The sequence below is a fragment of the Hyaena hyaena genome, unplaced genomic scaffold, assembly GCF_003009895.1.
Source record: "Hyaena hyaena isolate Hyena2069 unplaced genomic scaffold, ASM300989v1 scaffold_916, whole genome shotgun sequence".
Taxonomy (NCBI): domain Eukaryota; kingdom Metazoa; phylum Chordata; class Mammalia; order Carnivora; family Hyaenidae; genus Hyaena; species Hyaena hyaena.
In genome coordinates, this window is record NW_024081548.1 from 100959 (window position 1) to 119447 (window position 18489).

At 41.9% G+C, this 18489-nt stretch overlaps 1 protein-coding gene across 1 annotated transcript; it reads right to left on the minus strand.

Annotated features, from left to right (window-relative positions):
- Positions 1 to 3655: 3655 nt before the first annotated feature.
- On the minus strand, positions 3656 to 17568 carry LOC120222835 (olfactory receptor 2Z1-like). The gene is made up of 2 exons (XM_039220839.1): positions 17558 to 17568; positions 3656 to 4622 (listed from the first exon to the last, which is right to left on the minus strand). Exons 1-2 carry the CDS (start codon positions 17566 to 17568, stop codon positions 3656 to 3658), a joined length of 978 nt encoding a protein of 325 aa, XP_039076770.1.
- Between the last annotated feature and the right edge of the window lie 921 nt (positions 17569 to 18489).

Consider the following 18489-nt stretch of genomic DNA (forward strand, 5'->3'; position numbering starts at 1 on the left):
ATTTAAACTTATTCAATAACTATTTATTTGTTACCTCCTATGAGTCAAGATGATCTAAATATTGAGGCTAATCAATGAAAAAACAGACAAAAGTTCAGTCCTAAGTAGGTGTTGCCTTATTAAGTGCATTTAGAAAACTTGGCCTTAAGGAGAATGTGTGCAGACAACTTGTATTTGTCTCATTGTCTCATCAACGGCACTCACAAATTCAGAAGTATATTCCCAAGGGAGGGGCAGGGAACTCACACAGGAAGCTCAAATGGAAGCTTTTGCTAAGGAGAGAGTTAAATGATGGGCAAGTTTGTAATATATTAAATTTTATGTCCTTTGTCTTGGAAAGGATTTGGTAATTGTTAGGTACTTTTGTCACTTTCTCCTGAGTTGTCACTATCCTTCCTCCATTTTCTTCTCAGGCAAAAATATTTGCCCAAGGTCTACCCTTATTGTTTCATAAATTTACCTCCAAGCTTTTCCACCTTCATTTTGGGAGCTTCACCATGTCACTTGGAAAATATCCCTTGATAACTCAGCTTTCAAGTCTTTCCATTTTCATATTTTCATGTTCTAATAAAATAAAGGAAAAGTGGCCTACATCATAAATAGGAAATTCAGAGATGTGTGTATTCTTAAATACTATTTTTTTCTAATATTTTTATTTATTTCTAGAAGAGAGAGAGAGAGACAGCGTGAGCAGGGGAGGGTCAGAGAGAGAGGGAGATACAGACTCTGAAATAGGCTCCAGGCTCTGAGCTGGCAGTCAGCACAGAGCCCGACGCGGGGCTCGAACCCACGAACCGCAAGATCATGACCTAAGCGAAAGTCGGACGCTTAACCGACTAAGCCACCCAGGCGCCCCTGAGATGTGTATATTCTGAAGTAGCTAAAGGTCTAACTGAAGTTTGCCAGTTTTTTCCATGTGTAGATCAAATTCTCACAGCTACTGATCTGATATCCCCATGTTGCATTCTGATGTATGCTTCCTAGTGTACTTGAACTTACTTTTCAGCAAGCTTTTTCTTGGTATTCCAGTCTGAGGCCAACACACTAATTTCTCCTGTGCTACAAAAATAGCCTGCTCTCTCCCTGTCACTTTTGTGGTGTGAAAGGATGTTAGGATTAGGTTCACTGCAAGTGCCAAAAAAAAAAAAAAAAAAAAAAACAGAATAGTCGATTAACTCTATGATTTCATTAACTCAATTTCCCTCTATATTGTTAATTTGCCATTCTCATTTGCTTGCTTCTGCCTCTTGTACAATATGTCTGCTGAAGCTCTGGTTGTCATGAGACATGTCAGCCAGTAAGAAAGAGTGGTGAAGTGAAGAGTGTGATCCTACCCTGATATCTAAGGACACTACTGGAAGGCACATACGCTTATACTTACAGTCTACTGGCCACAGATTGTTGTACATAGCCATATCTAGCTGCATTGGTGACTGGAAAATATATTTATTTCAGGCAGTACATGCTTAGTTAAAATTGGGGTTATTTTTAAAGAAAGTAAAACTAGATATTAGAAAACAACTTTCTCCCTGTATCACAGGAAGGGATAAGCAGACAGGTTATCTCTTACATGTCATTTTTCAAAATTTTCCCATCTGTTTATTGGGCATGAGGTCAGATGCATTACTAATTGCAAATTATGGCTTTCTCCTTTTTTTGGGTAAGTGCTAAGGAGTCAGAGGATGTGTAAGGTCATGTGTATGGAGCATGACGTGGGGGACTGTGGTGGTGAAGGAATCTTATTCTGGAATCAGATGGTGGGTATGTATTTATACAGTTTTGGCCAACACAACCCCTTAAGATAGAGATAATTCTCCCCTGAGTAAATTTCTTCCTTGGAGAGAAAATGTGGCAGAAGTGTTCAAGTGAGACTCCAATTCTCTGTGCTATTCTTGATTTTTATAAAGAGTCAATTGAGAAAACATTAATCCAGCTGCAGTAAAAGGGATGTAAATTAAACTTTAAGGATAACTTTTGGTCTCTGAAGACTTTTAAGAGTGTCTTAAAGCAAGAAGTAATTTTGGCATCTCTTATGATGATTGCTTTATATAATAAAGACTTGGGATGGTAAAGTATGGCCTAGCTTGAATGTGCAAGACTGCAATCCAGGATGGTTCTTCCCTCTTTCCATGCTTCCCTGCTGCCCTCTATGTTAGATGATGATACATCTAAGAGGAATAATAATTTCTAAAGTAATTTAAAGGGAAGTTAAGGAGTGGAGCTGGTAGCATGTGATTAGATTTGTGTTTAGAGACTCTTTTGGCTCTCTTGGAAAATAAGATGTGGTTGTATATGTGGGGTGAGGTGAGAAAGAGAACAGGGAGACCTGTTTGGAAATTCCTGCATCATCCAAGTAAAGAATTACTGTATCTTTTGACTCTGGTGGTGTTAGTTGCTGCAAGGATTGCATCTCATCAAAAGATAAGCAGTGATGGTCAAATGGACAGGATTTGGCGAGGGATTAGGCATGGGCAGTGACAGAGTCCTGCTGACCTTATGGAGCACTCACTCAGTTATCAGCCCTAGAGGAGATATCATTATTTTTGTTGTTGGTATGATGAATTTGAGATGCTTCTGGAACATCCAGTGTGGGTTTTGAGCTTGCAGGAGACATATGGCTGGCCCATAATATATATGAGAGACTTTGGTGTTAGTTGGTAACTGAAACCATTGCTATGAATGAGAGTGACTTGAGAGACTCTGGACTGAGAAGAGAAAAGTCTACCACCATGTTTTAAGTCCCCCATCACTTAATGGGAAGACATGGGCCAGAGTAGGAAAAACAAAACAAAACAAAACAAAACAAAATAGAAATGTGGTGTTGCTACCAAAGGAAGAAAGATTTTCAAGGAGGAACTAGCAATAGTGCCAACACTTTTGGGATTAGGTAAGAAATGTTCATTGGGTTCATCCATTTATTCAACAAGCATTTATTGATGGAATTTGTGTGCCAGGCACTCTTAAGGGAGATGAGGGTACAACACTAAAAATTAAAACCTCAACTCCCCTGAACTGTACATTCTAAAGGGAAAAGGAAACATTGAGTACACAAATTAAGGTAGGAAGAGATGGTGGGCTGGGATGGGGATACTATTTTGAACAGGGTGGCCAATGCAGGCATCTCTGGTATAATTACATTTGAGCAGTTCCTAAATGTAGTGCAGGAAAAAGTCATATGCAAAAATGTGGAGGAAAGCACCTAGGCATCAGGAAACTGTGTGTTGAAGAAACACAAGCTGGGATTGTGCTTGGAATTCTGATCAATAAGGGAGCCAGTGTGGCTGGAGAACAAGGATGAAGGAGAAGTTTGGGGAAATTGCCAGAGAAGAAGGGCTTTGGAGGCCCTTTGGGGAGAAGAGATGCTCTTGGACATTTAGTGACAGAGATGATGAAAGATTGCCCTTTGAACAAGCGATGGCTGGATCAGAAAACAGACGAGTTTTTTGAGGTGAGGGAAGGGAGTGAAAAGTGGACACTGACAATCTGGATAACTCTTTGAAGAGAAGGGCAGCAGATGGAGGGGAATACAGGGTTGCCTTTTCACTTCCCTTTATGTGGATTTGGGAATCTTCACTTCTCTTCTCAGGAGGAAATCCTAAATAGGCTCCTGGAGCCACAGGGACATCCTAGGGTAGAAGGCTCACTCTTCTAAGTGTTAAGCAGTCTTGCCCACCCCACACTTCCCTATGACATTCTTCATTGCTCCTGTCACTTCCTTGTTCCTGAGGCTGTAGATGACAGGGTTCAGCATGGGTGTGAGGACTGTATAGAAGATGGATACTACATCATCCTGGCCAGGAGAGTGGTAGGATGCAGGTAACATATAGGTATAGATGAGGGGTCCATAGAAGAGGTTGACAACTGTTAAGTGGGAGGAACAGGTGGCTAGGGCCTTCCGACGCCCTTCCACAGAGTGCATCCCAAGTACTGCTGCCAAGATGAAGGCATAGGACATGGTGATAAAAGCAATGGGCACCAGAAGGACTACCACACCTGTCACAAAGAGCACTTGCTCATAGGAGGCTGTGTCAGCACAGGCCAGCCTCAGCAGTGAAGGTACCTCGCAGAAAAAGTGTGCAATCTTCCTCGACCCACAATAGGGGAACTGCAGGGTCAATGTAGTCTGGATGGAGGCATTGAGAGACCCTCCCAGCCAGGAGGAAGCCACCATGAGCAGACAGGTCTGGTGGTTCATGAGTGATGGGTAGCGCAGAGGGTTGCAGATGGCCACATAGCGGTCATAGGCCATGAGGGCCAGCAGGAGGCACTCTGTGGCCCCAAGGAACATGAAGAAAAACATTTGTGCCCCACAGCCCACAAACGAGATGCTAGTCCAGCTAAAGAGGAAGCCTCCTATCATCTTGGGGACAGTGACTGAGGTGAAGAAGATGTCCAGGAAAGACAGTTGGCTGAGAAAGAAATACATGGGTGTGTGGAGCCGGGCATCTCCCCAGATCAGGAAGACCATGGCAGTGTTGCCAGCCATGGCAAGTGTGTAGACTACCACAACCATGCTGAAGAGGAACAGATGCACTGGGGTTTCATTAAAAAGATTTGTGAGGACAAAGCCGTTGGTGGAGGACTGGTTCCAGGGCCCTCTGCCTGCCTCTTGCCAAGCTTCACTGTGGGGAGGAAGTAAACCAACTCATCAAGGGCTCTGAAGTATCCAGTCTGAGTCAGAGAGTGGGTGATGGATGACAACAGCAGAGGGCAAAGTTTTTGTAGGTTCAGAATTATTTCGTGATGAAAAAGTACTATAAAAGACATGGCATGAAGCCAAAGCAGTGCTCAGAGGAGAACTTTTTCCCAAAAATTTTAATGTTTATTTTTGAGAAGGAGACAGAGTGCAAGCAGGGGAGGGGAAGAGAGGGGGAGACACAGAATCAGAAGTACACTGCAGGTTCTGAGCTGTCAGCACAGAGCCTGAGCAGGGCTTGAACCCATGAACCGTGAGGTCATGATCTGAGTGAAAGTCAGATGCTTAACGAACTGATCCACCCAGGCACCCCACAAAAAGAACTTACAATGAAAAATGCATGAGTTAAACAAGAGGAAAGGCTAAAAATGAAAGATCAGGGGGGCGTGGGTGGCACAGTCGGTTAAGCCTCCGACTTTGGTTCAGGTCATGATCTCACCATTTGTGGGTTCGAACCTCGCGTCCGGCTCTGTGCTGACAGCTAGCTCAGAGCCCGGGGCGTCTTCAGATTCTGTGTCTCCCTCTCTCTTTGAACCTCCCCTGCTCACGCTGTCTTTCTCTGTCTCTCAGAAATAAATAAAACATCTAAAACAAATAAAAATGAAAGATCAAAGTTCCCATCTTAAAAAGCTAGAAAAAGAACCACAAGATATTAGAACCCTCCATGTTTTGGGGCACTTGGGCGGCTCAATTGGTTAAGCATCTAACTCTTCAACTCAGCTCAGGTCACGATCTCACGATTGGTGGTTTAGAGCCCGGAATTGGGCTCTGTGTTGACAGTGCAGAGCCTGCTTGGGATTCTCTCTCTCTCTCTCTCTCTGTGTGTGTGTGTGTGTGTGTGTGTGTCTCCCCCTATCTGTATGCCCCATCCCCTGCTCTGTATAAAAAGTAAACATGAAAAAAATTTAGAACACCCCATGTTTTGTGTAATATACATACTTAGCAATATTTCTAATAATACACACATGAGTAAGTATGCACACAGGAGAAAAATTAAAAATAAAACATTTACTTTCATACCTAATCTAAGAACTAGATCTACAAATATGTGAATTATATGCTTCAAAATTTTTATTTACATGAGGATCCATGTGATGAATTTTTCTTAGAAATAGGTGAGAGCTTTTGCTATGGCTGACAGGTGCATTTTATCAGCTAGTGAAGTTGTGCCGTGCCACCTTTCCATTGTCACCTTGACCCGAAGGAGTCCTAAACATGTCCTTTGTGCTCAGATGCAGGAATTGCTCCTAAGTAAATTTCCGGCAGTACGTTGTCCTCATCCCTAATACTGTTACCTCATTTGAAGAAGTTTATAAACTTGTTTGATAGAGAACGGGACTCATTATAAGTATAAATATATGAACTTCATAATAGAAGTAGGTAAACCAGTTTCAATAGTTTCCCTTGGAAGTATCAGGGGTCATTAAAGTTCTCCTTTCTCAACTTACTTTTCTTCAAGTAAAGTCAATCTCAGTGCATATCATATTAAGCTATGATGAGAAAGAAGTCAGCCAAAGGCAGTTTTAGAAGGTGTGGATGAGAGAGAAACTCAGACCACACATTCCGCAGTAAGACAGCCAGCAGAGAACTGCCCACCAGACAAACTCCCTAAGACTTTGTGGCCTGCTGCTTTCTTTGGTTCCAGTGTTCAAAATACTAAGGAATGTTTTGAATTCTAGCTTATATTTCTGGGCTTGATAGCAAATGACTTAAATGGAGACAGTGAAGATAAATAAAATGAACTTCCCAATATTCTATAATGAGTTAAGAATATGAGAGAATGTTGGGGCTGGCTTGATACCATTGGGTCACTGGAACAGGACTGGAGGAGCAGCAAAGTGTTTTGGAGGTACAAAATGTCAGAGATGTGATAGACTGTGGCCCTAATCTGCATGTCCTTCAAAATCAACAGCAGGGCTATACAATCTTTGGGTCATCTGTGTTTACTCTTTCCCTGAATCTAATTCTTGGGAGTGAGCCCTGAGCATCTTTGGTTCTTAAGACTCCCAGGCTTGTCTGATATGTGGTCTGAGTTGAGATCCACTGCCCAGAACTTTTGGTTGAAAGTATAAAGGAGCTTAGGATCCAGGGTTTTTCCCGGGTCTCACACAGGTAGATCTCAGTGAGCTATGAGAGGAAAAGGTTTTCCTCAGTGCTCATTCTAGCATTTCTTACTATGCATAGGGACCCATATTATCTATGGCCTTAAATATCACTGTTTCCAGGATGCTCATGCCACATATACAGATTCCTTAGAAATGAGTCAAAGTGTTTCCAGAGTATAGAAAGGCCCATCCCAAAGCTTGTCTCCAGATCTGAGCACAAGAAGTTAACACTGTTAAACCTAAACATTCAAGATGAGCCTTTAGTGAAGATATAATATACTGCATCTGTTTCCTATATTTATGGTGCTCTAACATCTTGAGGCCTTGCAGACCCTGGAAGGATCTGCCTCTCCCAGGTTTGCTAATTCATAGACGTAGCGAACAACTTACAAGGGTTAATGTCTTTGTTGTGAAAACTGACAAATACTGAGTGCATACCCCCCATCTGCTTCTCTCTATCAGTGGGATAGAGGGACACTATCCCTATGCTGTTATCCCCCCAGGGACAGATTTTAGATTGCTAGAGACACCCCTATAGCTGAAAACCATCCAAAATTACTCAAAGTATCCAACCCTTAACCTGTTCAGCCATGCCTGACCCAATCCTTCCCACAAAAATTACAGTAAAACATTTTACTTATGTTTTCCCTTCACTCTTACCAACCCTGATGCTTCCTTCCCCCTGTGGCTTTGTATGATGTGGCATGCCCCTTCCTCTTGCAAACTGTAGCTTACCTTCTTAATTGGATCTGTTGGGAGCATTAGTGGTTAATACAGGTAGAGTGCTTGCAGTATAGTCAGGCAGGAGGAATATGTGTTTGTCAGCTGCTATTAACAACACAACTCTTACCACTTTTATAGTCCTGAGCCTCTGCTCATCTCTCTATATAAAATGGGGTCATGATACTTGCTTCTCAGTGTTGTGAGTATTGAATAAGAAAAATGTTGAGGTTGTGCCTTTTGCATGATAGGTATTCAGTAGATGTTAGAATACTTCTCTTCCTCACTTAAGCAAATTAATTTTGCAAAATAATCATATAATCAATAATTGTACTCATCTGCAAAGAGCTCCTACTGCCTCTTGCTTGGAAATTTCCTTTCCACAGATTGTGTTCTCAGAAACCTTGTAAGGGGTTGTGTTTGTTGTGATGGGGAGAGCTTCTCCCATGCACACTGGATCTCCCAACTAGGCTGGGTATTATTTGTGACTAAGGACTCTGTCCATAGAATATATTTCTCCCCAGAATGCAGCTCATATGGCCCCGGGTGAATGCTTATGAGATGCGTGGTTGCCCACGTAAACACTATTATCTCTATGGTTGTCTTTTGATATGGCCAACGGAATTTAACACCCTCTTTGTAGAGCTGTGCATAAGCAACTATTCCTAGAGATTATTCTTTGTCCTGATACTATTGATTCTTCTTTTCATGGCAGTTTTTCAGTATTAACACACACACACACACACACACACACACACACACACACACACACACTTGCATTGCAGTGTATGAAGTGCACGTGTGGGTCTCAAAAGAAATATTTAGGGTGGTTCCTTTTCTTTCAGACTATTCCCAGGAGGAAGAGGATAGTTTTTTTCTATTCCTGCCACCCCTAGCTTGCTTAGATGTGAACTAGTACCCAGTAGGCATTGAAAAACTACTAGAATGAACTAAAAAGGAATCTTCCATATAAACAACATTGAAGACATAGTCTTCTTTCTCTCTCCTATGACTTTTCTTACTGGTATATATATTTTTTCTATTCCCCTACAGTTTAACTTTTTTTTTCTTTTTTAAAAAATGTTTATTTTTGAGAGAGAGAGAGAGAGAAAGAGAGAGAGAGCGCGCAAGCACACAAGCTGGGGAGAGGCAAAGAGAAGGAGACACAGACTCCAAAGCAGGCTCCAAGGTCTGAGAGGTTAGCACAGGGCCCAACATGGGGCTCAAACTCACAAATTGAGATCATGACCATAGCCAAAGTCAGATGCTTAACCAACTGAGCCACCCAGGAGCCCCACCTTATTTTTTTCTTTTAAAGTAAAGCACACAATGGCTTTTATAATTTAAGATATCTCATTTATGGAGAAAAATAATGTTGAAAAACAAAAAAAATCAAACAACTTTCAGATTGTCAGAGATTTTAAATACTGGAAAATTTGGGGGCGCCTGGGTGACTCAGTTGGTTAGATGCCGGACTTCGGTTCAGTTCATGATCTCATGGTTCATGGGTTAGAGCCTCACGTCAGGCTCTGTGCTGACAGCTAGCTCAGAGCCTGGAGCCTGCTTTGGTTTATGTGTCTCCCTCTCTCTCTGCCCCTCCCCCACTTGCGCTCTCTTTCTTTCCCTAAAATAAATAAACATAAAATTTATTTTTTTAAATGCTGGAATATTTGATAGAAGACAAGTTGTTGAATTGCCCACTGTCAATTGTGGGGTGTATGAATGGGAGTGAGGGTTTTACATTACTTCCCTAGCTCTCGACATCTCATCTTTCTCTCACTCACCTCACATTGTCCCAATGTGCAGTCTCCATTAGATGGCTTGGTCTCTTATTGACTTTTCTCCTTCTTCATGTCCTTCCTGGGCTCCAGCTTGTGGCTCAGAAACCGAAACAGTCCCTTGGGGAGTACACATAGAAGGCTGTGAAATCTGAGGCCATAAATCCATTTCTATTCAACAAGGCACCCTTAAAAGCTTCCCATTTTTCCCTAGAGTCCCATTTTCCACAGCATGCCTTAACCACAGATACTGTAATTAGAGTGAGCTGCTGCCTGTTCTCAGTACTCCTTCCAGTTCAGAATGCTGTGACTGAAAAGCTTTTGTGATTGAATTTTCCTCATTTCCTCACCCACAAAACCAATATTGCAGTTCTTTGTAAATCAGTGCCCATGATGTAACTGTGTTTTTGAGATGTACAGGATATGTGTGCTGGAATGACATAAGTTGTTTAGCCCTCAAACTTCAAATCATAGATGAGGTAATGGCATTTAGATTTGGTCCCCAAATCTGCACATCAGAATTATCTGAAGAACTTCAAAACATATTGATGTATGTGCCCCATCTTCAGAATTGGTGATTTAATTGGTCTGGCATATGACTATGTCTTTGAAAGGTTTAAAAGGTTTCCACATGGGGACACCTGGGTGGCTAGTTGGTTAAACCTCCGACTTTGGCTTAGGTCATGATCTCACGGTTCATGGGTGTGAGCCCCACGTTGGCTCCAGCTCAGAGCCTGGAGCCTGTTTCAGATTCTGTATCTCCTTCTCTCTCTGACCCTCCCCTGCTCATGGTGTCTGTCTCTCTCTCAGAAATAAAACATTTAAAGAATTTTAAATAAATAAAAGGTTTCCACATGATTCTAATCTGCAGACAAATCTGGAAACCATTGAATAGAGTTTTCACAGACAGAGGAATAACAGATATGCCAATGGCTAACACCTGGATCTCCTTAGAGCAAAATGGATCATCAACATCAGCCACTTCTTCAAAATGCAAATTCTCAGGTCTCACACAGACCTACCAAATCAGAAACTCTGGGTGGTGACTCAGAACTCTGTTTTAACAAGACCTCCAATTGGTCCAGTGTTTGATAAACTTTGAGAGTCACTGTTCTGTAGCACAGAGGTTCTCAACCAGAGTGACTTCCCCTCTCCTACACTGAGATATTTGTCATTGGCTGAAGATATTTTTGGTTGTCGCAACGCAGAAGTAGGAAGAGGCATATAATGGAGAAAAGCCTGAAATGCTGCTAAACATCTGCAAGTGCACAGGATAGCCCCCAAACAGAAAAATAACCAGCTCTAAATGTCCATAGTGTCAAGACTGGAAAAGCTTGCTCTTAACTGTATTGGGTTCCTAGGCAATTATGGCCTATATTTATGTTCCCTGAGGCTATTTTTATTCTATACCCCGTGGAGCAGTAAGATCAATAGTGCATATTATGGCAGCTGCATGAGGTTGTTGAATGATTAAGTGAATGAACAAAAGTCATGATAGAAGTGAAGACAAAGAGGGGCGCCTGGGTGGCTTAGTCGGTTAAGCTTCCGACTTTCGCTTAGGTCATGATCTCGCGGTTCGTGGGTTCGAGCCCCGCGTCGGGCTCTGTGCTGACTGCCGGCTCAGAGCCTGGAGCCTGTTTCAGTCTGTGACTCCCTCTCTCTCTGACCCTCCCCTGCTCAAGCTGTCTCTCTCTCTCTCTCTCCTAGAAATTAAAAAAAAAAAAACATTTAAAAAAATAAAAAAAATAAATTAAAAAAAAGAAGTGAAGACAAAGACCAAAGCTCATACAGTTGACTAAAGGAGGAGCTTTTGACATAGTGAAATTTTACATTTATTTAGAGCACTAAAACAGTTTTAGACTGGGTTTTATAGGAGCCAAACAGACATGGTCGAGTTTCCTAAACAATGGATAGCCTGACACAAACAGCCAATTCTTCTGATAAATGTTTAGATTTGTGAGCTATGCACAGAAGCACTGGCAGGTTTCTTTTATTTTATGACACAACGGTGGTGGTGGAGTCTCCTGGATGTGGCTCAGAATCTATGAAGGAAAAACTGCCATTCTGCGTTCTCTTGCTATTAACCTGTTTTATTGATGAATCTTCCAAAGTTCTGCAGACCTGTTTGATGTCCATGGCTAAAATCTGAATTCAGTGCCAGGGAGACAATGAGAGTGACTGACCTGTGAGCAGTTTTGTCAACTGTTGAACCAGGCCAGGGGGTTGGAGTGTTGGGGGGAGGTAAAAATCTCTTTGTTCCACCGCTTAACACAGCATTGGGATCTCATGTAGATATACAAATGGCTTTAATATTTCTAACTACTAGTCATGTGCCAGGACTGTGTTCAGTGTTAAATGCATGTGTTCTAGGCATTATTATCTTCATTTTACAGAGTAAAAAGCCAAGATTCAGAGATAGCAGATACAAGACTGAAGGGTTCAAATTCAGTCTGACCAGAAGCCATTACTGGTTGCACAATGCCATTTTGTTTTGACAACATTCTTACAGTTCTCTGAAATCTCACCTTTTCAATGGTGCTGTGAAACTGGCCACCAATCGCCAGTGTAACTCAACTAATTAGCTGCAGAAATGCTAGTCAGACCTACTTTAACTACAAACCAAGTAATTTGTAGACTCTACTCAAATAAAACCTAGAGGGAAACATCTAATAAAGCTTCTGATATACCATCAAGAAAAAAGAAGGTGAAGGGCAGTTAACCAAACTTCTTAGTTCTCCCCCACTAACACTTTAACAAAGTCCCTATGATTAATGGATATAAAATGAGATGGGTTACAGGAAGGATGTTCTGGAAGAGGAGGTTCGTTTTCTAAAACAGCTGGTTGATGAGGATTGTGGCTCTTCATCATTTAGATTCTTTACAAATAGGGGAGCAAGCTCCTTACCTGTGTAGACACCTGAGGCCTTGAAGTTGGAAGGATGTTTCCCAACACTGAGAGCGAGCAATTGTCTCCTTGGTGGCTCCTAAGTATTTCTGAGAAAATTATGAAGACAATTAAATGGCTTCAAAAAGAAAACATGATATAGATGGAAAAAATTCCAAATAAGCACAAGTGTCAAGGTCTGAAATAAAGTTTGTGGTTTCTGGACAAGTGACGGCTTCTATGGAAAAACACATGAGTACTTCCTCAGCCATAATGCAGTGTCTGCAGGGGCTCCAGGGCCCCTGCACTATTATTTCAAAGCCTTATATACACAGGTTATTTGCGACAGGGCTTAGATAACGTTGGTTAGATCAACATAGCGTCATCTCTGTGTCTGGGGGAAACTGCTCCCCAGTCAGCAGTTAATGATGTGGAAAAGTTTCTTTCTTTCCTTCCTTCCTTCCTTCCTTCCTTCCTTCCTTCCTTCCTTCCTTCCTTCCTTCCTTCCTTCCTCCCTCCCTCCCTCCCTCCCACCCTCCCTTCTGTCTTCTCTTCCTTCAAAATATCTACTGAGGTTGATTTTAGTTATACTTCTTTTGTGTAGTATTGCGTTAATGGGTTTTGATTCCTCAATTCTTTTTATTTATTTATTATTTTTTAAAAAATAGTTTATTGTCCAGTTGATTTCCATATAACACCCAGTGTTCATCACCACAATTATTCCTCAATTCTAAAAGTAATCAGAGTGGGAAGCAAACTAATATTTCTTTATCTCCCTTTTTCTTTGTGGGTCTCTGAAAATTTGATTAAACTACAAAAGCTTTAAAGACAGCCAGATAGTAGGAAAATAGAAATCCGTTGAATTCACTATGATGGAATCCGCTGATGACCAGAGAGCACCTTTCTTTAATCCCCATGGTTTCTTTATCCATAGGGATTGGGATGTGTGCAGGAAAGTGCAAACCTCAGAACTATGTCTTTCTGACTGATCACACAACCTCAGACAAGTTATTCAGTTTTTCTGAACTTTGATTTCTAATCTTTCTTTCTTTCTTTCTTTCTTTCTTTCTTTCTTTCTTTCTTTCTTTCTTTCTTTCTTTCCTTCCTTCCTTCCTTCCTTCCTTCCTTCCTTCCTTCCTTCCTTCCTTCCTTCTTCCTTCCTTCCTTCCTTCCTTCTTCCTTCCTTCCTTCCTTCCTTCCTTCCTTCCTTCCTTCCTTCCTTCCTTCCTTCCTTCCTTCCGTTCTTTCGTTCTTTCTTTTTATTTTTTTTTACAAATAGTTTATTGTCAATTTGGTTTCCATATAACACCCAGTGCTCATCTCCACAAGTGTCCTCCTCCATGCCAATCTCCATCCTCTCCCCCCACATCCACTAGTCCTCAGTTTGTTTCTCAGCATTCAAGATTCTCTCATAGTTTGCCTCTCTCCCTTTCCCCACCATTTCTCCCCTTCTTCTCCTCCATTGTCCTCCGTTAAGTTCCTCCTAATCCTTCTATACGTGCAAACATATGATATTTGTCCTTCTCTGCCTGACTTATTTCGCTCAGCATAACACCCTCAAGGTCCATCCATGTTGCTACACATGGCCAGATTTCATTGTTTCTCATTGCCATGTAGTATTCCATGGTATAGATAAACCACATCTTCTTGATCCATTCGTCCATGGATGGACACTTAGGCTCTTTCCATGTTTTTGCTATTGTTGAGAGGGCTGATATGAACATTGGGGTACAATTGCCCCTATGCATCATCACTCCTGTATCCCTTGGGTAAATTCCTAGCAGTGCTATTGCTGGGTCATAGGGGAGTTCTAATTGTTTTTCTGAGGAACCTCCACACTGTTTTCCAGAGGGGCTGTACCAGTTTACATTCCCACCAACAGTGTAGGAGGGTGCCAGTTTCTCCACATCCTCGCCAGCATCTAGCGTTCTCTGATTTGCTCATGTTAACCACTCTGACTGGCGTGAGGTGGTATCTAAGTGTGGTATTGATTTGTATTTCCCTGATGAGGAGGGATGCTGAGCATCGTTTCATGTGTCTGTTGGCCATCTGGATGTCCTCTTTGGAGAAGTGTCTGTTCATGTCTTCTGCCCATTTCTTCACTGGGTTGTTTGTTTTTTGGGCGTGTAGTTTGATGAGTTCCTTATAGACTTTGGATATTAACCCTTTATCTGATATGTCATTTGCAACTATCTTTTCCCATTCCGTTGGTTGCCTATTAGTTTTGTGGGTTGTTTCCTTCGCTTGCAGAAGCTTTTAATCTTGATGAGGTCCCAATCGCTTATTTTTGCTCTTGATTTCCTTGCTTTGGGGGAAGTGTCAAGTAAGAAATAACTGCGGTGGAGGTCAAGGAGGTTGTTTCCTGCTTTCTCCTCTAGGGTGATGATGGTTCCCTGTCTCACGTTCAGGTCCTTTATCCATTTTGAGTCTATTTTTGTGTATGGGGTGAGAAAATGATCTAGTTTCATTCTTCTGCATGTTGCTGTCCAGTTCTCCCAACACCATCTGTTAAAAAGGCTTTTTTTTTTTTCCATTGGATATTCTTTCCTGCTTTGTCAAAATCAGTTGGCTGTATACTTTTGGGTCCAATTCTGAGTTCTCACTTCTGTTCCATTGGTCTATGTGTCTGTTTTTGTGCCCATACCATACTGTCTTGATGATGACAGCTTTGTAGTAGAGGCTAAAGTCTGGGAATGTGATACCTCCCGTTTTGGTTTAATTTTTCAGTATTACTTTGGCTATTCGGGGTCTTTTGTGGTTCCATACAATTTTAGGATAGTTTGGTCTAGTTTTGAGAAGTATGCTGGTGAAATTTTGATTTCAATTGTATTAAATATGTAGATTGCTTTAAGTAAAATGACATCTTAACTATATTTATTCTTCCTATCCATGAGCATGGAATGTTGTTCCATTTCTTTGTGTCTTCTTCAATTTCCTTCATAAGTTTTCTATAGTTTTCATCGTACAGATATCTTGTATCCTTGGTTAGGTTTATTCCTAGGTATTTTATGGTTTTTTGTGCAATTGTGAATGGGATCAGTTTCTTGATTTCTCTTTCTGTTGCTGCATTATTGGTGTATAAAAATGCAACCGATTTCTGTACGTTGATTTTGTACGCTGCAACTTAGCTGAATTCTTGGATCAGTTCTAGTAGGCTTCTGGTGGAGTCTGTCGGGTTTTCGATGTAGAGTATCATGTCATCTGTGAAGAGTGAAAGTTTGACTTCCTCTTTGCCAATTCTGATGCCCTTTATTTCCTTTTGTTGTCTGATGGCTGATGCCAGGACTTCCAGCACTATGTTAAACAACAGTGGTGAGAGTGGACATCCCTGTCGTTTTCATGATCTCATGGGGAAAGCTCTCAGTTTTTCCCCGTTGAGGATGATGTTAGCTGACGGCTTCTCATAGATGGCTTTGATGATGTGTAAGTAGGTTCCTTCTATCCCGACTTTCTCTAGAGTCTTGTTCAGTTATGCTGCTGATATCTGTTTTGAGCAGTTCATTAGCTGTCATTTTTTCTTGAAGTTTCTTTGGAGGAGAGCTCTTTTGTTTCATCATTTTAGTTACATTTCTGGCTCTTGTTAGTTTTAAAGACTTGTTATGCTCTCTGCATCTATGAGTGCTGGTGTATCCTAGAAGACTCTTTAACTGTCCAGGACCTATCCTTTCAGAGAGTGTTTTTTGAATGGTATCTCTTGGTCTCTCTTGTTGGGACCTTGGTTATTTTATTTTCCTACTCATAGTGATATTTGGGACTCTCCACCTTGTGTACTCTGGCTTGTTTCTTGAGGTAGCCCTGGAAAAGAAAACAGACAGACAAACGCACAGGGATCAGGGGCACACAAACACACAGACTAATTCAACTAACATGCAAACCAAGAGGGAAAACGAAAAAGTTAAGAGAAAAGACGGAGGAGGGAGGGCGAATAATAGAGAGTATAAAATACATAAAAGGGTCAAAAAGGAGAAAAGAAAAGGAAAAAGAAGAAAAGCGATGGACAAAGAATGATTTAAAGCATATAATCGGATTTCCCAGCTACAGTTAAATAGCCATGTGTATGCAGTGCTGGTTGAAGAGTATAGAGAAAGAGAGAGAAGACAGGGCGGGGATTAGGCAAAACTGGAAATAGAATGAACAGGCAGAAGGGACAAGAAGGTTTTTTCAAAGAGGTAAAGGGTGGAATATGGTTGGTTAGGTGAGAGAAGGATGCTGGTGTTATCCAGAGAAACTATATAGTCTAATTACTCCTGAGAGAAAGAGATGAAAATGTCGGTAGTTGTAGAATTTACATCTACAGAATGGACTAAATGTGATTGTTTAAGCAAGCCAGTGACCAGAGTTAATCAGGTCAGTGTTCTTCGGAAAAAAGAAAGAAAAGAAGAAAAAAAAATGGGAGGAGGGCAGTTCTCAAGGAGGGATAGGCGACGTGTGATCCAATGCGTCAGGCGGGATTTCTGCCTTGAGGGTTGTGGGGAGGAGAGTGGAGGTGCTCCAGTCCCTTCTTGAACCAAACGCTGCACCTTGCTTTTTTGGGCTTGTAAAGTGCCCGTACCGGGGTTGCAGCCAAAGTTGGTTGCACTCTTCAACCCAGACCAGTCCCAGTCTCCAAATCGCAGTCCGCGCGCCCCGCTGAAATTGCCTTAGACACAACTTCCCAGGCAATCCCCTAGGGGCAATTCCAGGCCTCCTCCCTAGCTCTGGGGGTGGAGTCAGAATTGCTGCCTCCTTCTCTGCATCCAGCTGGAGAGCATGTGCAGGGGCTTGCCTGCCGGGTGAGAGGAGCCTGCTGGAGTGAGGAAAACCAGGTCCGTCTATGTCTAGTCACCCGAAACACAAACTCTCGGCCAAATCTCCCAGTTTTTAGCTCTTTGCCTTCCGTCTAGAGTTCCAGCCTCCCAAGAGCGTGGACGCCCGGTGCCCATGCGCGGCTCTTCCAGGGGCCCAAGTCAGCCGGGAGGACAATGGCGGCAGGCGCGCCGCCTCTCTAGAAGTCCAGCCATCCAGCTACAAAGAAGCAGCCTGTGAGCCCATCCCCTCCGGTACCAGCTGGCGCGAGGGTACCTGGCATGCAGGTATTTGGTGCGCACAGTCTTTCTATGCCCTGAGCGGAGGTTTTTCCCCTAGCGGAGTTTTTTCTGTTTAGGACTCTCTCTTTATCCCTTCTCACTCCCCAAAGAGGGGGATTGCCTCCGACCCTGGAGTCTCTGATCCTGGCCCGATTTTATCTTCCCCAGTTCGCACTCACATTAGAAGCCTTTCTTAGTGGATTCTGCTTCCTTTTTCTCCCAATCTCTCGGGTTTCATAAGATTTCCGATGGCTTCAGATCTTTTCCGTGTGAGGTATGGGCGCGAGTGCAAGTAAGGAGCTTCCTACTTCTCCGCCATCTTGCCGGAATCTCCCTTTACCTCCCATTTTTTATTAAACACTTAACACATTATCTCATTTTATCCCTATACTAATGTAATGAAAGAGATAATAGATCACTATTTTACACATTAAAAAATAGAAGTTCAGGAGGTTAACCAGTTTAATGTTCAAGATCATCTTGGGCTGTGATCCCAGATCACCTCCATGGTGATCACCCCATGATCTGGAATGACCTCCATGGTCTACCATGTGTCCAGCACATACTATGTGCACTCTGCTAGCGCTAGATAGATATGTGGGAATTTAGGTCATGTTAACATGCACAGATCCCCCACAACATGAATGTTTGGTGGTTATGTCTACACAAGCCTAATGAATTGATATTATGGATTCAGTTGAGTGAAAACAATAAAATTGGTCTATTTCTCCAAAAAATTCATCAGATATCTGTGTTCTAAGCAATAAATAAAACCCTATCTCTGAGTAATATAAAAATATTATAAAATATGGTCCACATCCAATATCTCATTCCATGATTACTTCATTTTTTCTTTAGGTATCAGAGAATCAAATATTTACTGTTGTCAGTTGAATATGCACAGATTAAAGAGACTGTTGTGCTCTAAGAATTTATTATTTCAATTAATACAACAAAGTAAGGTGAATACTGTTGTCCCATTTTCCAGAGGTAGAAATTGAGACTTCAAAATTAAAGCATCTTGCTCAGGAGCACTGAGTTTGGGGTCAGTAAATGTTCCCAAATCTGCCAACTTTATGTTTTAACAAGAACTAAACCTATTTTGTTCCTGATGAATTTTTATTCATTCATTATTGCTTTTACTCATTCAAAACATACTTATTTACCACTGATCATGTCCTGATACAATATTGGCCTTCTGACCCCTAAAGCTGGAAGTTACTTATGGAACGTTCTACTT